The sequence below is a fragment of the Hoplias malabaricus genome, chromosome 1, assembly GCF_029633855.1.
Source record: "Hoplias malabaricus isolate fHopMal1 chromosome 1, fHopMal1.hap1, whole genome shotgun sequence".
Lineage (NCBI taxonomy): Eukaryota > Metazoa > Chordata > Actinopteri > Characiformes > Erythrinidae > Hoplias > Hoplias malabaricus.
The window spans coordinates 84,482,563-84,504,164 of record NC_089800.1 but is presented as its reverse complement, the minus strand read 5'-3'; the positions used below and the strand labels follow the sequence as shown (position 1 = coordinate 84,504,164).

Below are 21,602 nucleotides of genomic sequence, written 5' to 3'. Positions count from 1 at the left end.
CATCTGCACCTAAAAGCAGAAAGGCCATATAAAAAAAAAAGATGGCATTGGACGATGGCTATGAACCAGTTAACATATGGAGTTTAAGACCTATAGTATACATATACTATTCCTATATTTGTACATAAGTAGATGTGTGATTAATATGGAAACATGATGTATTATTGTTTAAATCACTGTAAAATTAGATTCTTAATTTGACCCGTTGAACCAACTGTAGGTCCCTGAAATCCAGCTGCTCACTGAGCTGCTGCTATGACAACTCAAATGTAGCCTTTTTCTCGTGCGGCTTTTACTGAATACGTTTAATTGTTGGTCCTTCTGAGTAATCAAAGTTTCTTCCAGCTACTGCTGTGAATTAGTTTATCACTGAAGCCTTGAGTAGGCACAACACTGCTGATTATAAACAATGCCAAAACACAAGGAATCTCAGTAAAGGTAGCACTCCATTGGACAATCAGCGAGCATCCAACTAACGAGACCAACAGCAAAGCGAAAAGTGTTTGTTGTGTATTTCAGTCAGTTCATTCGGTGAAAATCAAAACGATGCTATTGAAATCTAGAAATAAAGTCATATTTTCTGATCAAGAGTGTGTGTGCTCACAGATATAACTGGGGCACATTTCAACAAATGCAACTCATCACAAGTCTGGCAGCTCTACTTTTTAAGCGTACTAACGCCAAACCTGTGAAAGCTGTGGATCCCCACATTGGTGATGAATAACTGCCAAACCCTCCATACAGGGGGATTGCTGTGGGCTCTGGGATCATTCAGCTGTCACTGTAGCGCAGAGGAAGGCCTGCCATTTGGGTTTCAGTATAAAGGCGTTCAAAAGGCATGAGGCCGGGGCTGCTGGGGAGCCAGATTTTTCCTCTGAGAGATTACGACAAGTTCCAGTAGCGCTTCGTAAATGCTTCACCAAACAGTGTTTCTCAACTGTGTGCTGGAAGATGTTTTGTCCTTTTGATTTGGATTTCTTTTGTGAGAATGGACATGTAGCCACAAAAATGACAATAGGGCTTTAAAAAAAATGACAAGGCCACAGTTATTGTGTGGTGGTCAATCATTTGGTCTGATCCAGCACATGTTTTATAAAAGAAACTAATAACGAGCAGGTTTTGAAACACGGATTAAGCCCTTGGACTAATTTACAGTGCCAGTGGTGATTCACCATTTGAAAATCCCCTTTAGCCTGGGCTTAGGCTTATTCTGGGTGTGAATAACCAGCCGACCCTTTAGGTCTCAGTCGGAAATGGGCACTCTTTATTTTGGTCTCAGTATCTGGCTCACCCACGAAGACCCCTGGAAGCCTTTTGAGGTAACATAGTAAATGCTTTATTATTTAACCAGTTTACTTTTGTTAACATAGTTTGCTTTAGTTCTTACTTTAAGCCTCTTTACAGATGTGTTGTTGTTGTTTCTGATGTGGACCGTTGTCTAACACCATGTTCTGTCGCTTTCCTTCAATCCTAGGAGGTGAATTAATTATCCCAGTACATGTAGAGGATCCCTTAGAACTCCCTTCTGTAGCTACACGTGCACCCTTCATTCCTCTCCCCCCAACCCTCCGTCCCCCTCCCACCATTATTGAGACCACCAAAGAGTCCCTGTCCATGGCCACTGAGGCGGGGGTACCTTGCTTGTCGGACCAAGGCAGCGATGGTTGTGATGATGATGATGATGATGATGATGATGATGGCTTGATGATATCTGGGTATGGCTCTGGGGAAGCATTTGACTCTAACCTGCCCCCTACTGATGATGAAGATTTTTACACCACCTTCTCCTTGGTAACAGATAAGACCTTGTCTACGTCGGCCTTTGAAGGTGGCTACAAAGCTCACGCGACTAAGTGGGAAGCCAAGGACTTTAGACCTAACAAAGCCTCTGAATATGGTAGGACTACTACCGCTACCGCGCCTTTATCCCCCAAGCTGAGCCGCTCCACAACTCCGTCCACGCCCGCAACGCCACCCAAACTGCCCGCCGGCAAAATGAATAACCGCGAGATTAAGCCCCAGCCCGACATAGTCTTGCTTCCATTGCCCACGTCCTATGAGATAGACAACACAAAGCAGAAGAGCCCATTAATAACCTCCCCCATGTTCCGTAATGTACCCACAGCAATCCCCACGGAGCCGGGCGTCAGGCGGGTTCCGGGGGCCTCGGAGGTGGTCCGTGAATCTAGCAGCACCACCGGAATGGTCGTCGGGATAGTTGCTGCTGCTGCTTTGTGCATCCTTATCCTCCTGTACGCCATGTATAAGTACAGAAACAGGGACGAGGGATCTTACCAAGTGGATGAGAGCAGGAATTACATAACCAACTCAGCACAGAGCAATGGTGCGGTCATGAAGGACAAGCAGCACAGCTCAAAAAGCACCAACAAGAAACAGAAAAACAAGGACAAGGAATATTACGTGTGAGCGTTAACAAAAAACAAACAGACGAGAGACAAGACACTGTAAAACACTGACCGTATCGGGAGCTGCACTGAAGGAGAGAGCGAACGAGCGAGGAGGAGGGGAAATGGCACTGTGCTGAGGTGCTGACCACTCACATGAACTGTAATATAAAGCACACTTACTATTGTAAGCATACCGAGAAAGGTAAAATAGCGACATTAGTGACCTTATTCTTCAAATCTGGTCGAAGACGTTATCCGTGTAGAAATACTTTCACAGCTACATCATTAAGTGACTCTTAGAGGTATGTGATCATTGGCGTAAAAATCTCGTTTATATTTTTGTTCCTTTGCTTTTCTTTTTTTTATTTTATAATCCTGTACAAAACAAAATACAGACACAAAGAGGAGAAAATTATTTCGGCCATTGCAAAGCATGTAAGCGACACAGTGTTGGCATCTTACGAGAGTGGGACTAGAAAAAGAAAAAATACAAGATAAAATATTTATTGTACAAACAGAGAAAGAAGGACTCCTGCCAAAAAATATCTATATATGGAAGAAAAAAAAAAGATTTGTATTGTTTATACATTATATGTGGTGTCATCATTTTTTTGCTCTCTGCAAAAGAAAAAATACTATGTAGTAAACTGAAATCAAGTTGAGTGAAACTGCTGAGGACAGATCAGCAAAGTTCTTGCAGCACTGTTATTCGAACTCGAACAAAATTTTTTTTTTTTTTTTGTTTTTTTTTGCGAAACCGACTGTGACATTTAAAAAGTTTGTGAATTGAGAGAAGTGGTGCATTTTTCTCGTCTCGGTAAAGCGACTGATTGTAAATGCATGCCATCTTAACGCGACAGTGTACGGTGTTCGAGTGAGCTCGAGCTGACCAGGCCAGTTCATCCATCAGACACGCCTTTGTTTAACCCCTCGAAACCTGACCATGACGGCGCACTCCTTCAGAACCTGACCTTTTACGTTTTGTTTGGCGGCCAGTGCTGGTTTGATCTTTTTTGATCATATGTATGTTGGTTCATTTCCTCTTGTTCTCTTTTTTATGAAGCTGTCTGGTGCAGACTGGCACTCTACTATAAACGCTGTTACGGATGTCTATACGGAAAATAAATCTAATGTGAAAAGTGTGAATTCTATCTGTTGTCACAGTCGACTGTGTCAAGCAACAAAAAAAAAAGATATTGTTTACATATTTTATTACATTCTAGCAGTTGTACTTTTTAGGTAGATAATGTACATACGTTAAGTTGTATTTTTTTTAGTAACTCTATTGTACAGAGAGAGATCATTTGATTCATTGATGTGTTACATGAAGAAAAATACGACGTTGTCGACTTATGTGAAGAGAGACTTTGCAGTGATGGAAAAATATACACTTATTTTGTAACGCAAAGCAGAGAATATTGTTAGATTAGAGGTCTAATCTTTCTCGCAGATGTTTCTAAGTCGCATGGATATTTGACTACTTGACTCTGTCAATCAAATACAAGACACACTTCTTAATTGTACTGAGGCTTCCTTGTTATCGGTTGTTTTTATTTATATATAAAAAAAAAGAATTAACGGAATATGTAACAATAAAAACAGAGTCGTATGGATGCGGACACGCAGCTCACACCATTTACATCAAGTGTGATTCTTACCGTCATGTCTTAATGAAGTGATACATCTTTCCCTTTCAGATTTCATCTAACTGCATTTTTCTTTTGCTTTATCACCCTTGTCTTTGGTATATTTGTTACAACTGTGTAAACAAAATATGTGAGATCATGTGCCATGTTTTTAATGGTTATTTCTTTAACATTTCCTCTGATACATCACTTATTATTTCTCATCAAATTTATTTTTAAAATTCAGATTTTCTTTGATTTTCTTAGTTGGTTTTGTGTAATAAAACCTTTAAAAATACACAAAATTCCCATGTTGCCTCATATCAAAGGCAGCGTGATTTTATTGTCATGAATCTGATGTACAGGGGGTCCTCGACTTACGACGTTGATCTGTTCCTAATTCGCGTCGTAAACCGATTTTCGGTGTGAGTCGGAACATGCGTACATACTGTACGTAAATAACATACTGTAAGCACTTATCCTATCCTAACACCTATCCTCCTCGGTCCCGAGCCGCGTAACCGTGTATTCTTTCGCCGCGCACACCAAACACGAAGTTCACGTTACGACGTTTACGACACAAAACCACTTCAGTCGAAACAAGGCTTTATACAGTAAATGGGAGATGTGTCGTAACCAGAAACATCGTAACTCGGGACTGACGTAACCCGAGGACCTCCTGTACATTCTCTCAAGGGGAATTGCTCTGACCTTTCACATTTCTGCTTAGTAAAATGGGTCGAGTACTGAAACAAAGTCGTTTGCAGTGGTGCTGAGATCAACCAGATGTTTAAAAGGTCCTCAAAAAAAAAAAAACACTTCTACATTTAATGGTAGAAACAAATAAAATACCACTAATCTACACTCATTGTACTTCTCCACTGACAATTTAGGTAAACTTTGTAGTTCTTCAATTGTGGAATATAAGCCATGTGTTGCTCTGCATACTTTATAAGCCCCCTTTAACTCTGTTCTTTGATGTGCTTGATCTCTGTAATTCCGAGGTATGGTTTGGGTGATGGATGGTTCTAAGCGCTGCAGTGATGCTGACATGGTGGTGATAGTTTCTTAGTGTTACACTGGTACCAGCTGCTGTTTGGAGTTTGTTGCCACTGCGTCCACTCACTGTCCACTTATACCTTGGTTGTCCACTTGGTAGATGCATTATCAGGGACAATGTCAGCTGTTGCTGCACAGTATGTGGTAGTCGTCCTCATGTCCTTCATCATTGGATGCAGACACACAGGAAGCTTCTGACCGGATATTTTTTGGTTGATGGATACAGCAGTGATGAATTGGCAGACCATGTAAAGTTACAAAGCAGGGTCGCTCAGTGTGTAAAAGTCCCCAGTACTCAGAAGACTCAATGGGTCTGTCCCAAAACCTACTGAGCTGTCTAACTAGAGAGCATTTTACATCACAGTGTGCACGCTCCCGACACGTAGGCTGTCCCAATTCTTAGACGCCTCATTATGCTGTCTACTGAGATATCTTAATTTGGCTGAATTTTAAGGCACCCTTCCACCCTTCCTTAGCCATGATGGCAATCACAGGTTGCAACACAAAAACAACTCATGTCTATTTCTCTCTTCCCACAGAGCAGTGATAATTAAAAACGGGAAGAGTACAATCCACAGAGGTCCAAATTTGTGGGAACAGTTTGTGAAAGGCCCTTATCTGTTCCATCACGACTGTGCTCCTGTGCACAAAACAAGGTCCATAAAGGCACGGTTAGGTTTAGCGTTGAAGTCCTTGACTGACCCACACAGAGCCCTGACTTCAACTCCATCAAACAGGGACGAATGGAGACTGAGATGGCCTCACGCGTCCAACATCAGGGTCGCAAAGACAAATAGGGAAAAACTCCTATAGACACACTCCAAAATCTTATAGAAAGCCAAACCAGAATAGTGGAAGCTTTTATAGCTGCAAAGGTGGGGACAGAATACATATTAATATCTATGGATTGGGTGCCAACACTTTTGGCCATGTAGTGTGTATGGTCAGTGGAGCTGATAAAATAAGTGTAGAATATCAGAGTGGTAGCTTCTACTTTGGCCAGGCACTTTAAGAAATAGACTTTAAATAGGGCCTTAAACACATTTCATAATATATTCAAATCACAATGATCAGAATTGCCTTTGCAAACTTTACAAACGAAAAGATGTATAGGTTTCTTGGTCATTGTGGAGACTGAGTAAAATGTATGTTGCTTTTTCTGACATTGAAACTCCCGGTTCCTATCATCACCACTGTTTTTTTGTATTTGTTTTTTTTTTAAAGAAAATCTGTGTATATTTTTCTGCAATTAACCATTTCACCTCAAAACACCAGACAGCTTTGTCTTCACCAGAAATTGAGAAATATTGGAACTTTCCCTTTTTTGTTTTCAGTATGTGTTTTCACTGTCTGCACATTTTGATGAAATATGGATGCTGTGTTTTAAAACTGCGCATAGCACAAGCTACAAAGGAGGCAACAATCTCGCAAACAGTTGGACACTTGCATTGTGGATTTCCATCTCATTCACAGCTGATGATAGCCTCGTCTGCTCTGTTCAGAGGCTCTTCTTGATGTAAACACAGTAAGTATGCAGTGTGATGGCAGTGCCTCTCTAAAATCCAGACTCGCACCAGATGTATTCACACTCCACTGACACGTCATGAAAGTTGAAATCTATTCCATGTTTTTCAGGGCCGTACGCTGCTCCAGAATAGAGTGCATGTGATCACCATGAAAAAACCGTACATATTTATGGGCAATGTCTTTCACTGAAGAGTAGAGTAACACACTTCACTGCTAATGAAAGATGTAGGAATATTCTCTTCAGATTTCAAACATTGATTTCTTTATAAATCTGTTATTTCTTTCCACAATCATCTTATGGATTCCATCATTTGTTCCTCTACACAGTTCAATAGTTGAGATGTAAACGGTAATTTGATGTGATTTAACAGGAAATGTTGTGTTTTATTACAAAAGGCTAGTTAGCCAATCAACACCCTGTATTTCTCCACTCACTTTAAATGTTTTAGACCAAAGTCCAACAGAAGGCTTTGTATTCATAATTTTATGGCCTTTCTTCAGATGTCTGCCTCCTGTCACCTTTTCAGAACACACTGAATCAGGCACTGTTCGCGTCTTAACGGTTTGATTGAGCTGGAATTTGGGAAAGCTGGATGAAACCCCCTTCAAACTTGGAGAGCTGTAAACCTCGGTACTCTTATTTTCATGTTTTATTTAGTTCCATTTGAAAACACCAGTTTAATATAAATCATTCCTTAGATGCAACACTGCTATAAAGAGCATTTCAAGGGGTTGGGGACTACTTCACTCAAAGCAGCTGTTGTGTTGGTGCTGGTACATTTCTGGATCACTGCAGCTCTGTTGTATTTGCAGTGATCATTTTGTCTTGTTAATTTTTTATTTTGTTTTCAAAGCTGCCTGCATTTTCTTATCGCATTTCCACACAATCCCACCTTTGTTTCCCAGCCCTGTGTGTGTGTGTGTTTGTTCCAGTCTTAGCGGCAGAAGCCAACGGAGGATGTTATCGATCTCGAGTGCGTTCAGCTCTATCGTAAAATCTGAATCGAGGCGGACGGCCTGCTGTGGAGCTGGGCTCATTACCATTACCGAGCGCAGATTTCCACTAAGTATGCTGGGTGTTCACCCTGGACCCCAGTTAGGCTCTCACCCACAGACCAGAGCCTCCTCTCTGAATGAAAGCAGAGTGTGAAATGTACAATTTCAAAATGAACATCTTATTACATGGGTGGCTGGCTTATTGAACCACATTGACTGAAGCAAGCCCTTTCCAGGCGATGAGAAAGTTAATTAAAATTCTGCAAAGGCTTAAAATTCAATAATCCCTTCACAACTTCCAGATGAGCTCTGGTGATTAGGAAGATTCATTATAGCGGGCCTCCTTTATGCTAAGACTAAATCCTGCGTTCTGCGTGTCAGAGGCACATATCTAATCACACTGCTCTCACCATGTACACTTTCATTTTATTCCCAGCTCGGGCAGACCGTCGAGCAGTGGGCTGTAAGCCGTGAGATGGCTTGTTGTCAGGTTATACCTACTGTACAGCTGCAGTCTGTTGGTGCCTGCTGACTGTGGAGCCTCTGTTGGTTCCCCAGGTTGTCAACACCCTCAATAAAGGCCACCACAGAACCACTAGTGGACGGTTCTCAGCAGGGTTACTGATCAAATCTAGGTTGCACTGCCAGTGTAAATGACAATGAGAACTGTAGTTCCACAATAAATACTTTCTCCACCACTGTATCAGAGAGGAACGTTTCAAACACTGGTGTAGTTTCCCTTTAACCATTTAATCTCTCATTTGAGCCACTGAAATCTATCAAAGGTCCCCACTTAATGCCTTTTCTCCGAATCAAAGTGGTTTCCTGCTTCACGCTGGTACCTACAGATGAGACTGAAAGCTCACTGCTGCTGTCTTGAATTCTCATTTTCTCCCGAGCTGTGAACGGGACCTGACATTTTAACGCAGGACAATTTCTTTCTTTCCCAAAGCTCGAGAGACCCATTGTCTGCTGAAACAGTACAACACACAGGCCTGCAGTGAGCCTCAGCAGAGCGCGAGTGTTTCAATTCTCCCTTTCACACAATCAAATATTAATTGAAGTTCGTTAGATTTATTTGACATCGGTGAAAAGGCCTCACTTCTCTCACACTCTTTAAAATAAAGGTTCATTAATGGTTCTCGGCTTTGATATAAGAAGACCCTACAACCTTTAGATTAAGTGGCGGTTTTTAATGCTGTAAAACGGCTCTTCACACGACTCTCGTTTACAGAACGATTCTCTGAAGCGTCCTTAAACCTTTCATTCAAATGTTCTTTAATGCAGGACTTTTTCAAACTTTTTCAGTTTAAGGGCCCTTTTGTGGATAATCAGAGCTGTGAAGCCCTCGAGTGAGCGTGGCGCAGAAGGCTGGAAACTGAATTCTGATTGGCTGGTAGGTATTTCATTTTAATAATGTCCAACAGCTACCATTAAAAAACAAATAGTGTTTTTAATAATGGACGGGGCAGATTTAATAAACAGATGACATTGAAGAGTGGCGCTAAAGGGGTCTTTCTCTGGCTCTGAAATGACAGCTTTTGACATTTCTGGGAATAGATGTTTGAATATTTGCTGTGAGGATTTGATTGCAGCCTTGAGAATGTTAGTGGGGTCAAACATTAAAAGATTAGATCTGGATCCCAAAAACTTCTCCACCTCATCCCAGGCGTATTGTATAATGCTCTGTTTCTGCATAGAACACCGTTCCACTGCTCCACAGCCCAGTACTGTTCAAGCTGCCTTTACCCATCGGTTGTATCCCAAACGGTGTGTGTCCATTGACCTCGAGTCACTGAATTCAGAAATTAAAAGGGGCATCTACAAATGTTCAGTTATACACATGTTTAAGGTGTTTGACGGAATGATTCAGAGAGTGCCTTTTTCCTACGATATTTCACCAGTGATCGTACACTGTCTTGTATTCTAATGGATAGAGGACCTCTGTTGTCTCTGAGGCAAATCCTCCCTTGCCTTTTTAATGTTATTTGACTGAACCTTTTAACCCCTGTCCTCGTTAAGGAAGCACTGTTCAGTGGAGTTCAGAGATCGGTTAGAGATCCCTGGTGTCGTCTTATGTAACCGCACGATTCCTTTCACATTCCTCGCTCCTCTTTTAATGCCCGAAATGCCTTTCTATCCTACAGCGCTTGTTTCAAATGGAATCTTTTATCTCACCTCTTGTTACCATACTATATTTCAAGGTAGCTGTAGCGTCCCTAGCCACACACTGACCTTTAACTCAGTCCATGCTGCTGTTGAGTTGCATCACTTCTGTATAAATTAATGTTGAGCTCAAAATATCACTGCCTGGGAAACTGAAGGATGCGCTGGCTCAAAAAATATTACCTTTCCCCAAGGAATCAGAGTAGCTCTGCTTTTCCTTCGCTATTTGCACGTTTTTTTAATTCGTTAATACACATCTCAGATGTGGTCACTTTGACCTCTTTGGCCTCTGGAGTTAGAAATCAAAGGGAGAGGAAGAATTGCACAACTCTCTGGAACAGAAGCAGTGACAGCACATAGGAGAATGTACTGTGTCCTTTATCTTACGTATGTGAATAAATAAACGTAGCAACTCTAAACTTCACAAGTAATGAGAAATCACACTTACAACACAGTGAGGAAACATTACCCAATCTTATGTACCCACCACACCAATGTTGCCTAGATGTTTATTGGTTAATTTATGCAATAGACAATTATCGTTATGCAAATAGCACTTTTTAAACTTTTCAACCAGCTTCGACAACCGTGACAGTTTCATCCATTAGCTGTGTCTCTGGCATCAGTAAGATCAGGTTTGCTAAATATGGCAAAGAAAATTTGATGGGTGTCAGGTCAGTCCTGAAAAATGGATGACGGATGTCTTCTTCACAACAGAATAAAGGAAAGCCAGCGTGTTTAATTTGTGGAGAAGTCCTCGCTGTCCTCATGAAAAGCAATATCAAAAGACATCTCACCACCAGACGCGCAGATTACACCACTCAACAAGGAACGGTACGAGCAGAGAAAATTAAAGTGCTCAAGAATAATTTGACTTCACAGCCAGCTTCTCTCCAGTGACCGGAATCGAGTTGGACACTGAGACGAGCGTGTGGTGAGTGATCTGATCGTAAAAACACTGAGGCTGTATTCTGAGGACAACTTTGTGGTATGTCCATATTTATTGCCTAAAACAGAGGTTCCCAAACCCCAGGCCAAGGACCAGTACCAAGGTGTGGGTCATGTGATAACAGGCCACGAATTTTACCATAACCATAACACTCAAAGTATTTCAGGTGATTATTAATGTGTGTAGTTAATATTTGTCACCACCTGCACTCATAACCTGAGACCGTTGAGCCTTAGACTGCTGCCGAAACAGACTAGGGATGTAGGTGTTTTCACTGTGCTCTTCTCGAACTAAGAATATCAGGAAAACTGTGGCAGTAACGATTTCATTGGTCAAAATCTGTAACTTTGTCAGATTAGCTCGTGGATTTATAACCGTATTTTTCCATCAGCCCCAACTCACTCGCTCCCATGCCATCCCCCACTGCATCTGAGGCTCTGTGTGTGGTGGGGGTTGGGTGGGGGCTTCCTTAGAACATCCCCCATCTGTAAACAGAAGAACTTTAAAGTTTGTATGACACTCTTCTCTGTTGTGTTTAAAGTTAAATGCACAAAGTTAAAGACGCAAAGTCAGTGGCGCGACCCAAACACAGAGCAGCAGAGCAACAACATACAATGAGATTAAAATGTAATTTTAATATAGGAATGAATACGTTTTAACCGTTCGTTTACTGACTGATATATTTCAATAAAGAGAAAAAGACTGCAACCTGAAACACACACACATTGGTGATTAGGGGCAGTGAACACACACACACCCAGAGCAGCAGTCATCCTCAGCACCTGGGGGAGGCTTTGGGGGTTAGGTGCCTTGCTTAAAGGCACCCCAGCCATGGATGATGCCGCTGGTCATGGGGATCGAACCGGCAGCCATTTGGTACCCAGCCCGGTTCTCTGCCCATTAGGCCAGGCCTGCCCCTCTTAATACTATTCTCCCGGTCTTAGAAGTCCACTTTATAGTCAGTTTCCACATACAACCAGTTCAAAATCAGCATGAGGGCTTTTTACCAAAGATAACTATCCATACACCATCCAGATACATTACAAACTCTCTTTTCTCTAAGGTACGTTAAGAGCGACCATATTTGCAAGGGTATAATAACTGTAAAAACACTGGGAATGTCTGGCATTCAGCTTAAATCTATCAGGACCCCACACTTAATTAAACCGTGTAATCATTTGGATCTCTAAATGAAGGACCTCTTCAGAACTAATGCTTTGCTCTAATTGACTTCCTAACTTAGCCCCACACCTACAACTTACCCTAGACGTATCCCATCAGCTGAGATACGCTTGTTGTCTAATGCTGGTCTCTATAAATATCTGAGTCTTTTGCACAACTGCCTTAAAGTTTGTGATTTGTCACATTATGTCCATAAAATGTAACCAAAGCAAAAGTAAATAAAATAATCCAAAAAGGCTTCAGAAAAAGAACACTTCAACTAATTATAATAGATACATGTTAGAAAACACATATTAGCTACATATTTATAAACACGTTTAGGCTTATTTGGTATTTTTACGGTACAGAAAACTAGATTTGGTTAGACTTTCTTTAACCAAAAATACGAATATTCACATACAGTATAAAAACCTGAGAGAACTTTAAGGTCCACTTCCAACAAGATGGGCCTAATTGTGGCCAACGTGGAGGGGTCATCGGCTGCCAGTAGGTTAGCATCCACCCCCTCGGGTCCACCCCCTCCGGTCAATGATGGTCTTCAGAGTATTCACTGGTTCTGCTCCCATCTCCCTCAATAGACTCTTAAAACCATACACTAGCACCTGCCCTCTCCGTTCCTCAAAGGAGCGCCAACTAACACGGCCAACCCCCCGTACAGGTCAGTCGAGGCTATTCTCATCTCTGGTTCCACGCTGGTGGAACGAGCTTCCAAGCACCATCAGAGCAACAGAAACCCTCTCTGCATTCAAGAAATCCTTGAAAACCCAGCTATTCCGAGAGTATCTTTTGCACTGAATGTTTTTCTTTAATGCACTTATTACTTCCTGCATATTGCACTTTTAATGTAAGGTATTTTGTATAATTTGTGCTGTAGTTCGAATGTTAGATCCTCTTTTGTAAGTCGCTTTGGATAAAAGCGTCTGCCAAATGCATAAATGTAAATGTAATGGTGGTCTTTGCCTCTACACTGTAAGGAACCTAAATCTTAAGAGCACTGCTGTGAAATATGAAAAACCCCAGTTTGCTATTAATACTGTTTTTCTGTGTAAAACCACAATGGAAATGCTGATACCGCCATTGTTCCACTCTGTTTTCTGTTTTCAGATTAGACTATGATTCCTTATCTCCAGGAATGGGGGGATGTGATGTTCTCGTTAATGCAGCAAGAAATATATTTCCCTCAAATTTCTACAAAATAAAGCACCTGTTTCTTTTTGTTTTTTTAAAACACAGAGGCAGGTTATCAGCCAGTTATTGAGAATGTGATGTGAGAGTTTATGTGCGTATGAGTGGGAGAGAGAGAGTACGCACTAGTATTGAGCTCACAGCTCCCTCTAGGGTTCGTGCGTGTGTTTGGGCAAGCTGTGTGTTTGGAGGGCGGCTGTGGGCAGCAGGAGGGCCAAGTGGATGCCAGGGCTGGTGCCCAGGGGCAGGAGCGTGACTGGAGTTTCACTGGCATCATCACGCTGCATTGTCTCAGCTCTCTCCTGCTCCAAGAAAGTGGAACAGGGTTATTGGGCCCAAAACCAAAAAAAAAACAGTATATTTCGTATTTCGTATATCCCTTTTCATTCCGTTCAGATTACAGAGGGGCATCACTGATCTTTTTGTCCTGCCTGAGACTCTGGACCTAAGAATATGTCCGTGCAAAACAAAAGCCCTGTCCTGTCTCCTTCACATCCTAGAGAACAAGTGGTGCTTTTGTAACTCTGAGAGCCAGAAGTACAGGACGTCCTCCACCGAGCTACTGACACACTGTTCTACTTCCTCTAATCAGCAGAGCTGGACAAAAAAAATCATCTCAGCAGATAAAGGAGCGAATTAAAACAAACAAACAAAACTTCTTGGCATCTGATGAACCTCATAAAACGGGCCTTATAATTAGGGACTCTGCTCCATGACAGAACTCTTTTAGATATGCTCCAGACATGATGTAAAACACTGTAACTGGAGAAAGTGCCCGTGGCTTGGGTGTGATCCCAGAAATTAAGTGCCATGCCCAGCTTTTATAATGCAACGTAATCCACCCAATAATATTCCTCTCCGTACTCCTTGCCATTTCAGATGTCAGAGGAATGGCACATCTGCGTGTTTGGGTATGCGACTTCTCCCGGCAAATAACGTGATTCCTGCGTTTAAATTTAAAGTCTGTTTTAAAGAATTTTTCCAAATTATATTCACCATAAAAATGCAGCTTAGGCCTTAGTCTGGGTGTGTGATTTATTTCATGTGATAATAAAAAATACTATTTTGCACAGCATGAGACACAACGCTCAGAGGTGCTTTAACCTGCATGTGGGCCCTGGGGCTACATGTGGTCATGAGCCCAGTGGGTCTAGTTAAAATCCATAAAATCCTGACTGGTGTGGACAAATTACACAGGCTTAGTGAGCTTGGAAAGAAGGAGTCACAGGACTAACAATCGGCAGAAACATCGGCCAACTTTAGCACTCACTGGACCACTAGCAACATCCAAAAATTCCAAGCCATTGTTAATGAAAATGCACTCCCAGAAACACTCCCCAGTGTTCACTGACTCTGAGCACCACTCCTCCATCACACCAGCAGTAACCTAAATCCCAAACATAGACCACAAAAAGCCATAGTAGGTCACCTGTGGTTTGAAATGTACAAGGCAGTCCACCTTAAGTGCTAATATCTGTTACCCCAGGTATGAGGTGGCTATAGTAGCTTCACCAACCACATCACATTGGTGCACTTCATACTTTAAAGTAATAATAATAATAATAATAATAAAAGAGTTATTTGGCTGATACTAAACATGATAAATCCACTAAACGATACAGCTGTATTTTTGTTTGATCTCCAGTTTATAGATCAGTAGCTGTATAAATGTTGGCAGATACCCTCCTGAAAAATGCAGGATAAAAGAGCCGAAATGAAGCTTATTTTCTATGTTCATGCCTCTGCATTTACATTTTCAGCATTTGTCAGATATTTTTATCCAGAAGGACTTTTATTTTACATTTAATTTGTTTTATTACAGACATAAGGAGGCGGCACCATGATGCTGGAGGTAGCGTCTCTGTTACACAGCTCCAGGGTCCTGGGTTTGTGGGTTAGAGCCCCACTCCGGGTGACTGTCTCTGTGGAGTTTGGTGTGTTCTCTTTGTGTCTGTTTCCAAAAACACACACTGGTAGGTGAATTGGCTTCTCAAAAAAAGTGTCCATAGGTGTGAGTGAATGTATGTGTGTGTGTCGCCCCCTCTAGGGTGTGTTTCCGCCTTGCAGCCTGTGATTCCGTGTAGGCTCTGGACCCACCGTGACCCTGAATTTGATAAGCGGTTACAGACAATGAATGACTGAGTTACAGACATAGCTAGATGTTGGTAAAGAGTCTTGCCCAAGGACTTTTATTATTGTAGCACCGGGGGCTTAACAGAACAGGGAATCAATCCCCATACTTCTGCAATGAAGACAGTGGTGTACAGTACATTAACCGCATAACATTAAGCGTAAAGTATGACCTGTACAGAGCCATTATTTACAGAGCCGGTGAACTCACCATGCTGTTGGCGTTTGACATACAACTTTTATGACAAAGTTTTTCTAAGACGTGTAAGGGGTAGAACAGCTGCCCAAGTAATGCATAGGTGTTATTAGAACCCCAGTCTGGCTGGAGGGCAGCCGCTTTAGAAACAACAGCAAGACAAATGTCGGCCAGCACCTTTTGCGAAATGATTCCAGCCGACTGTAATGACCTCTTAATGTTGTCTGAACTTAAACCTCCAGAAAGCAATAATATTTCTAGCAAACACCTGTTTCTGGAAGCTTAGCAACTCTTGTAAATACTGGTATCTTGCTATTTGGGTCCTCACTGAGAGCGCACTCTTAATTAATGTTGGCAGCATGGTGTAGGTATCCTCCTGCTGGTCAGCTTTATGAAGACCCTGGCGGATACACTCGTCGTTTAGCTCTTTTACAGCAGTCGACCAGTGTTGGGTTCTGTGTGAGTCATGATTAGCCTGTGATGACAGGTTTAATGCGCAGTCTAGGATCAAGGGAGGAGGATCAAACCCTGACCCTAAACACTGATGTGAACCAGGGCTGGTCCAGCACCTGCAATGACTTGTTAAATAATTCAGGGGGGAAAAAAAAGCACAGTGTATTTGCTTATTTCTGCTTTGACGGGAAAGGGCTGTTTGACTGACGTGCAGAGAAACCACAGACAGATTGTTGTTTTAGTGTGACAGAGTGTTTTTCTCACAGCGAGGATACAAGGAAAACAAACCCATGTGGAACAAAGTGGTATGTGTCTGCAAACACTTTCTATGAATACTGTGTGTTTCTATGAATACAGTTCTTCGAATGCCGTCTATGTATTCCACGAAAACCAGCAAGCCATAAATGTTTATAGAGTCGATACACTGGAAACAGAAGTAAGAGAAGCTAAATGCATATAGTGCATAGCGAAGGTTTAGATCATTGTTTGGGGGATTTGATTGCCTTCAGCCACAAAAGCATTTCTGTGGTCATGCTGGATGATTAGTTCTGGAAAACACACCTCAATCCAGATCATCCCCAAGTTATTGGATGGAGCTCAATCATTCCATGGTTCCTCCAGTTCTTAACGGAATGCTAGGGGATTTACAGCCCTCTAACCCTTAGTTTTTCAACCCTGGTCCTGGAGTGGCCCCTGTTCTGAAGATTTTTGTGCTTTCCTGCTCAAAATGACTTAAGCTCGGAAAGGGTAGGTTAATGTGCTGATTATTTGGATCAAATGCATTTTGCGAAGGATGGGGAACGCACTGTACCGGACAGGAGGTACTCCAGGAACCGGGTTCTAGCCAATGCTTGGAAATGGTGGCTTTACACCAGTGGCGGATGCTGGTCTTTCAAGGAGGGGAAGCTCGGCCTACATCATAAAATGTGTCGGTTTATTTATACGTAAATTCTACCCTCCGTTCCTTTTTAAGAAAATGATCTGTGACCCTGTCGTACCAACAAGGCGTCTTTTCCAGGGACTTGACTAGTGTCCTCTCAATGGCCAGCAGAGCTAGGCTGCTTAAACGGCCTTGGCCCATGTGAAGTGTGTCCGCCTGTGCTCCCACGGATCTCTACACCAAAGGATCGCTGATTCGCTCATTTCGCTGTCAATCAAAAAGGGATTCAGCCTCAGACAGATCATCCAATCATCATGCAGAAGCTGAGTGTCCGGGCCAGCCGAGGCCAGACCACTGCCCCATAGACCCCCAGAGACGCTGAGCGTCCGATGGGCGGGACAAAGCCCAGCATTTATCCAATGACTCGTCTCGTTTCGCTGCTTCGGTATTGATCTCTGTGACGCTCAGTGTCCTCACTGTTTAAAGCACTGTGAAGCTGCGGGAATGATTGAGAGGAAAGCCGCGTCTTTACCAGTGATAAGAACCTGACTCTGAACAAAAGTTAAGCGCGTTGTAGTGCATATTTATTCAATGACATGTACACAACGGTATATATTTGATCACTTATTTTTTTACATTTTAGGGGAAGCTGAGCTTCCCTTGCAGTCTTAGAGCAATCGCCCCTGCTTTACACCCATGTTCCATAACAGCTTTTCATTCTATCAGTGAATGCTTTTCAATGGATTTGATACAAACTGCATGTGCATAATTCCCCACCTGTGTAATCAAGGGATGAAACCTTTCAGTAGCTGCAGTCCTTCATCAGAAGAAACCTATTTTTGCATATAGATTGCAGGAAGTTAGAATGGAGAAACTCATTTCCCTCATGATTTCCCATCATTTTTCTTCTGTAGGATCTTAATCCAGATCAGATAAATGAAGTCAAACATATAGCAATATCCCCTTCTCCACTATGTTGCTGCAAAGAAGTTTGGACTGTGTGCCAAAATAAGAAACGAAACGCCCTAAAGTCTTGTGGTCATTTAAGGCATGCATAAATGAGGACAGCGAGATTTCTAGTGTGGGACATGGCTGAAGTCTGGTTTGTCTTTTACTTCAGCTCCAATACACAAATGTCATGAATCTGCATCTTGTGTAAAGTATATTTAGGAAGGAGAGTAAGGATGGGACAACAATCACCTGAGGAATATTTAGAATCATGAGATAAATGTCAGTCTGGTGTATAATTCATTTATTCATTCATTCATTCAATATCTGTAACCACTTATCCAATTTAGGGTCGTGGTGGGTCCAGAGCCTACCCGGAATCATTGGGTGCAAGGCAGGAATACACCCTGGAGGGGGTGCCAGTCCTTTACAGGGCAACACAGACACACACACACACATTCACTCACACACTTACACCTCGCCAATCCACCTACCAACGAGTGTTTTTGGACTGTGGGAGGAAACCGGAGCAGCCGGAGGAAACCCACGCAGACACAGTGAGAACACACCACACTCCTCACAGACAGTCATCCGGAGGAAACCCACGCAGACACAGAGAGAACACACCACACTCCTCACAGACAGTCACCCGGAGGAAACCCACACAGACACAGAGAGAACACACCACACTCCTCACAGACAGTCATCCGGAGGAAACCCACGCAGACACAGTGAGAACACACCACACTCCTCACAGACAGTCATCCGGAGGAAACCCACGCAGACACAGAGAGAACACACCACACTCCTCACAGACAGTCATCCGGAGGAAACCCACGCAGACACAGAGAGAACACACCACACTCCTCACAGACAGTCATCCGGAGGAAACCCACGCAGACACAGAGAGAACACACCACACTCCTCACAGACAGTCATCCGGAGGAAACCCACGCAGACACAGAGAGAACACACCACACTCCTCACAGACAGTCACCCGGAGCGGGAATCGAACCCACAACCTCCAGGTCCCTGGAGCTGTGTGACTGCGACACTACCTGCTGCACCACTGTGCCGCCCACAGTGTATAATTCAGTTTCACATTCCCTGGCTGAAGTGAGTCAAATTGGGCAGCTACAGGTTACAGGCGTGCAATTCGAACATAGCCAAAGTCTCAGGTATCAGGCAACGTGTCTAAACATACCATATATAACACACTATACTTTACTCAGGTGCCACCCGGGGCTTTGGCCTCCACCATGCAATGTTCCAAAATATTTTAGCGCTCTTGTCAGTCGCAGGCATTTAGGATCATCCTACCTTTTCTTCCCCATATGTTGCCCCTGCAGACTCTGGCTCGTCCAACATGACTTAATTTTTCAGAAGCCTGTCCTCCTTTGATGCAGAAAGAGCTTGTACTCTTCTTACAAGGCTTTACACTAGGATCTGATGGCATTCAGCCACGCTGGGAGGTCTCATACCTCATTTACCCACGCTTGGCATTGGACATGTTGACATTAGATGCATGTGCAGCTGCTCCCAAAAACTCCATTCTGTTTCATGATTTTCAATGGAGATAAGGTGATAGGCTTAGGATCTCAGGTGATTCACTTCATCCACAGGTTTATGGAAATTTCACGTCAGTAAGTTTGGCTTAGGATCACAACATATCTCAGTAATGCGTGACCTTTGATTTATTGTTAACATTTCTGCTATCGTGGATTATATAACTGCGTTGTATTTGATTCCAAAGCAGCAGTAAAACAGAGATGATATGACGGAGGTTAGGCCTGTATCATCATGCAGCTGATTTTGGAACAGCGCATAGGATAATTATCTAAAGTGTGCTTGCGTAGTGCCACGGTTTCAAGCTTAATTTTTAACTCCAGGAGTCTCTATTTAGCAACACGATAAACAATGTATGAGTGTACGTAATGCTGTTACATAGATGTGGAACGTTTTCACCCATTGAGCCTCAAGGATTATTACTATTAAGGCGTGTTACAGTGAATAACTTGGTAACTACTAGAAATGTAATGTACAAATGTACTCATCCGACATTTCCTCTAAGATGAAGGGTGTCAATAGGAAGGTCCCAGTTGCTGCAGTAGCATCTCCTACTTATTGGGAAGCCTTTAGATTCCATGTTAGAAAATTGCTGTGAGGATGGGATTGGATTCAGCCACAAGAGCATGGTACTGATGGTGGATGATTTTCTTTGCAACACCAAAACCACACCAGGAACTGGATGGTTCTCCATTACTCAAGATTGAATACTAGTTGCTCCAAAATCCAGTGGTGGCGGGGTGCTTTAGAGCCCTCTGTCCAGCATTTGGACCTTAATCGGTAGCTACATCAGAGCGTCTCAGTTTAATTTGTGAGTGCACCTATGAATTTCTGTGTACACAGTGGTTGCACATTCCCTTAATGAGGCTAAGTGGTCCTAGATTGTATTCGTATCCGATTCCTGGGCACGTAGTGGGTCTGCAAGAACACGATGCAGGACAACACCTGAATCTACTAGATAATATCCCATGTCTATTTAGAGGTCATTTCTTCTGCTCCGAGTGAACAACATTCAAGAACATGATTTTATTTGGAAAGCAACAATATATTAATTTAATTCCTTGAGGCGTGTTTCTTGGGAAAGCAAAAGACAGGATGTGGTGACATTGGAGAAGGTACCAGAACCCAGAGACACCTCAGAGTTGGACTGAATCAGTAGTCTGCACTCAGAGTCCAGGCTGGAAAACAGGCTCCAGAGGAACACTCTCACTGCAGCTGGAACACAGACAGCACTACTCCAGAAGACTATTCAGCACAGTCTGTGAAACTGAGGCGTTTTCCTGAATACTGATGTTAAACTTGTGTTCCTGAGCCAGCGTCAGGCTTTGCCATGGGCTATGTGCAAAACCGGGCTGGCTGCATGTTTGCTTGCAATGTGCTGATGGAGTGTTGCATCAGGATGATGTAACTGTTATGAAGCACCATATGGTTAAGTGTGACACAGAGAGAGAGTGAGAGGAAAACGAAGGTTGGATGGAGTCTATAGGATAATCATCAAAGAGACTGGAAAGTGTCCAGCATCTGGATACTTGGGGTAGGAATGTGTGAAAAGAGCATTATTCTCCGTGTTGTTAATATTTCAGGTGTTAGCCCTTAACTTCTTAAAGCTTTGTATGTGGTCCCTCTCTTCAGTTCTTCCCTCTAAATAAGTTATGTATTAGTTCTCTAGAAGTAACTTGAGAAGTCCAGGCATTAAAATCTGAATACTTAACCTGCAGTTTGAGGAAATAACTCATTTCTGAGGTCCTTATGTGGGCCATTGCCATAATTCCTGACTCTAACTCACATATTAGCTTCATGGCTTTACTACTTGTCATTAGTCTTTATATCTGACCTGCAGTTGACGGGTTAAATGATTACGTTTAGCAATTCTATGAGATGCAAAAAGTACGTCTCTCTCGATTCGTGAAATCGCAAGGAAGACCCAGATCTTTTTGTTACCAGCACAAATGTTTGGAAGGGAATATTTTTAGCACAGGGCTGGAGAGCCCTTTTTTCCTCTTCAGATTTATATTTCCAAGGAAGAAAAGGGGTGGACTAAGTATGAATAAAATGTTTGGCATCTCCCCGGGAGAGTTGGAGTTGATTTATAAGAGATATTGATACCAGACATGGGATAATTTGGCCATCCAAATCAAATAATCCGTTGTATAAGTAAGGACATAAAGACCTTATCTCGTGAGCTCAGACGCATACATTTAAATACTTGTATCAACATTTTGTTTTAATTTATATAGGCTGATTTGGCTAACGCGGGCCATTACTATGCTTTATGTCTTTGCTGTAGCTAAATAAATGAAGCAGGTCCCATTTCCCTTCCCACCAGCACCAC

General features: G+C 42.6%; 1 protein-coding gene across 4 annotated transcripts in view; it reads left to right on the top strand.

Annotated features, from left to right (window-relative positions):
- The window catches only part of nrxn3a (neurexin 3a), a 456,671-nt gene extending 452,643 nt beyond the window's left edge, over positions 1 to 4,028 (top strand). For 3 of the 4 annotated variants that reach the window (XM_066675785.1, XM_066675768.1, XM_066675777.1), the window contains one exon: positions 1,475 to 4,028. In XM_066675785.1, coding sequence (XP_066531882.1) covers positions 1,475 to 2,427 — 953 coding nt within the window. In that variant the 3' untranslated portion in view covers positions 2,428 to 4,028. The remainder of the gene's footprint in view (positions 1 to 1,474) is intronic. The other variant, XM_066675793.1, reaches the window with a different exon arrangement.
- The last annotated feature ends 17,574 nt before the right edge of the window (positions 4,029 to 21,602 follow it).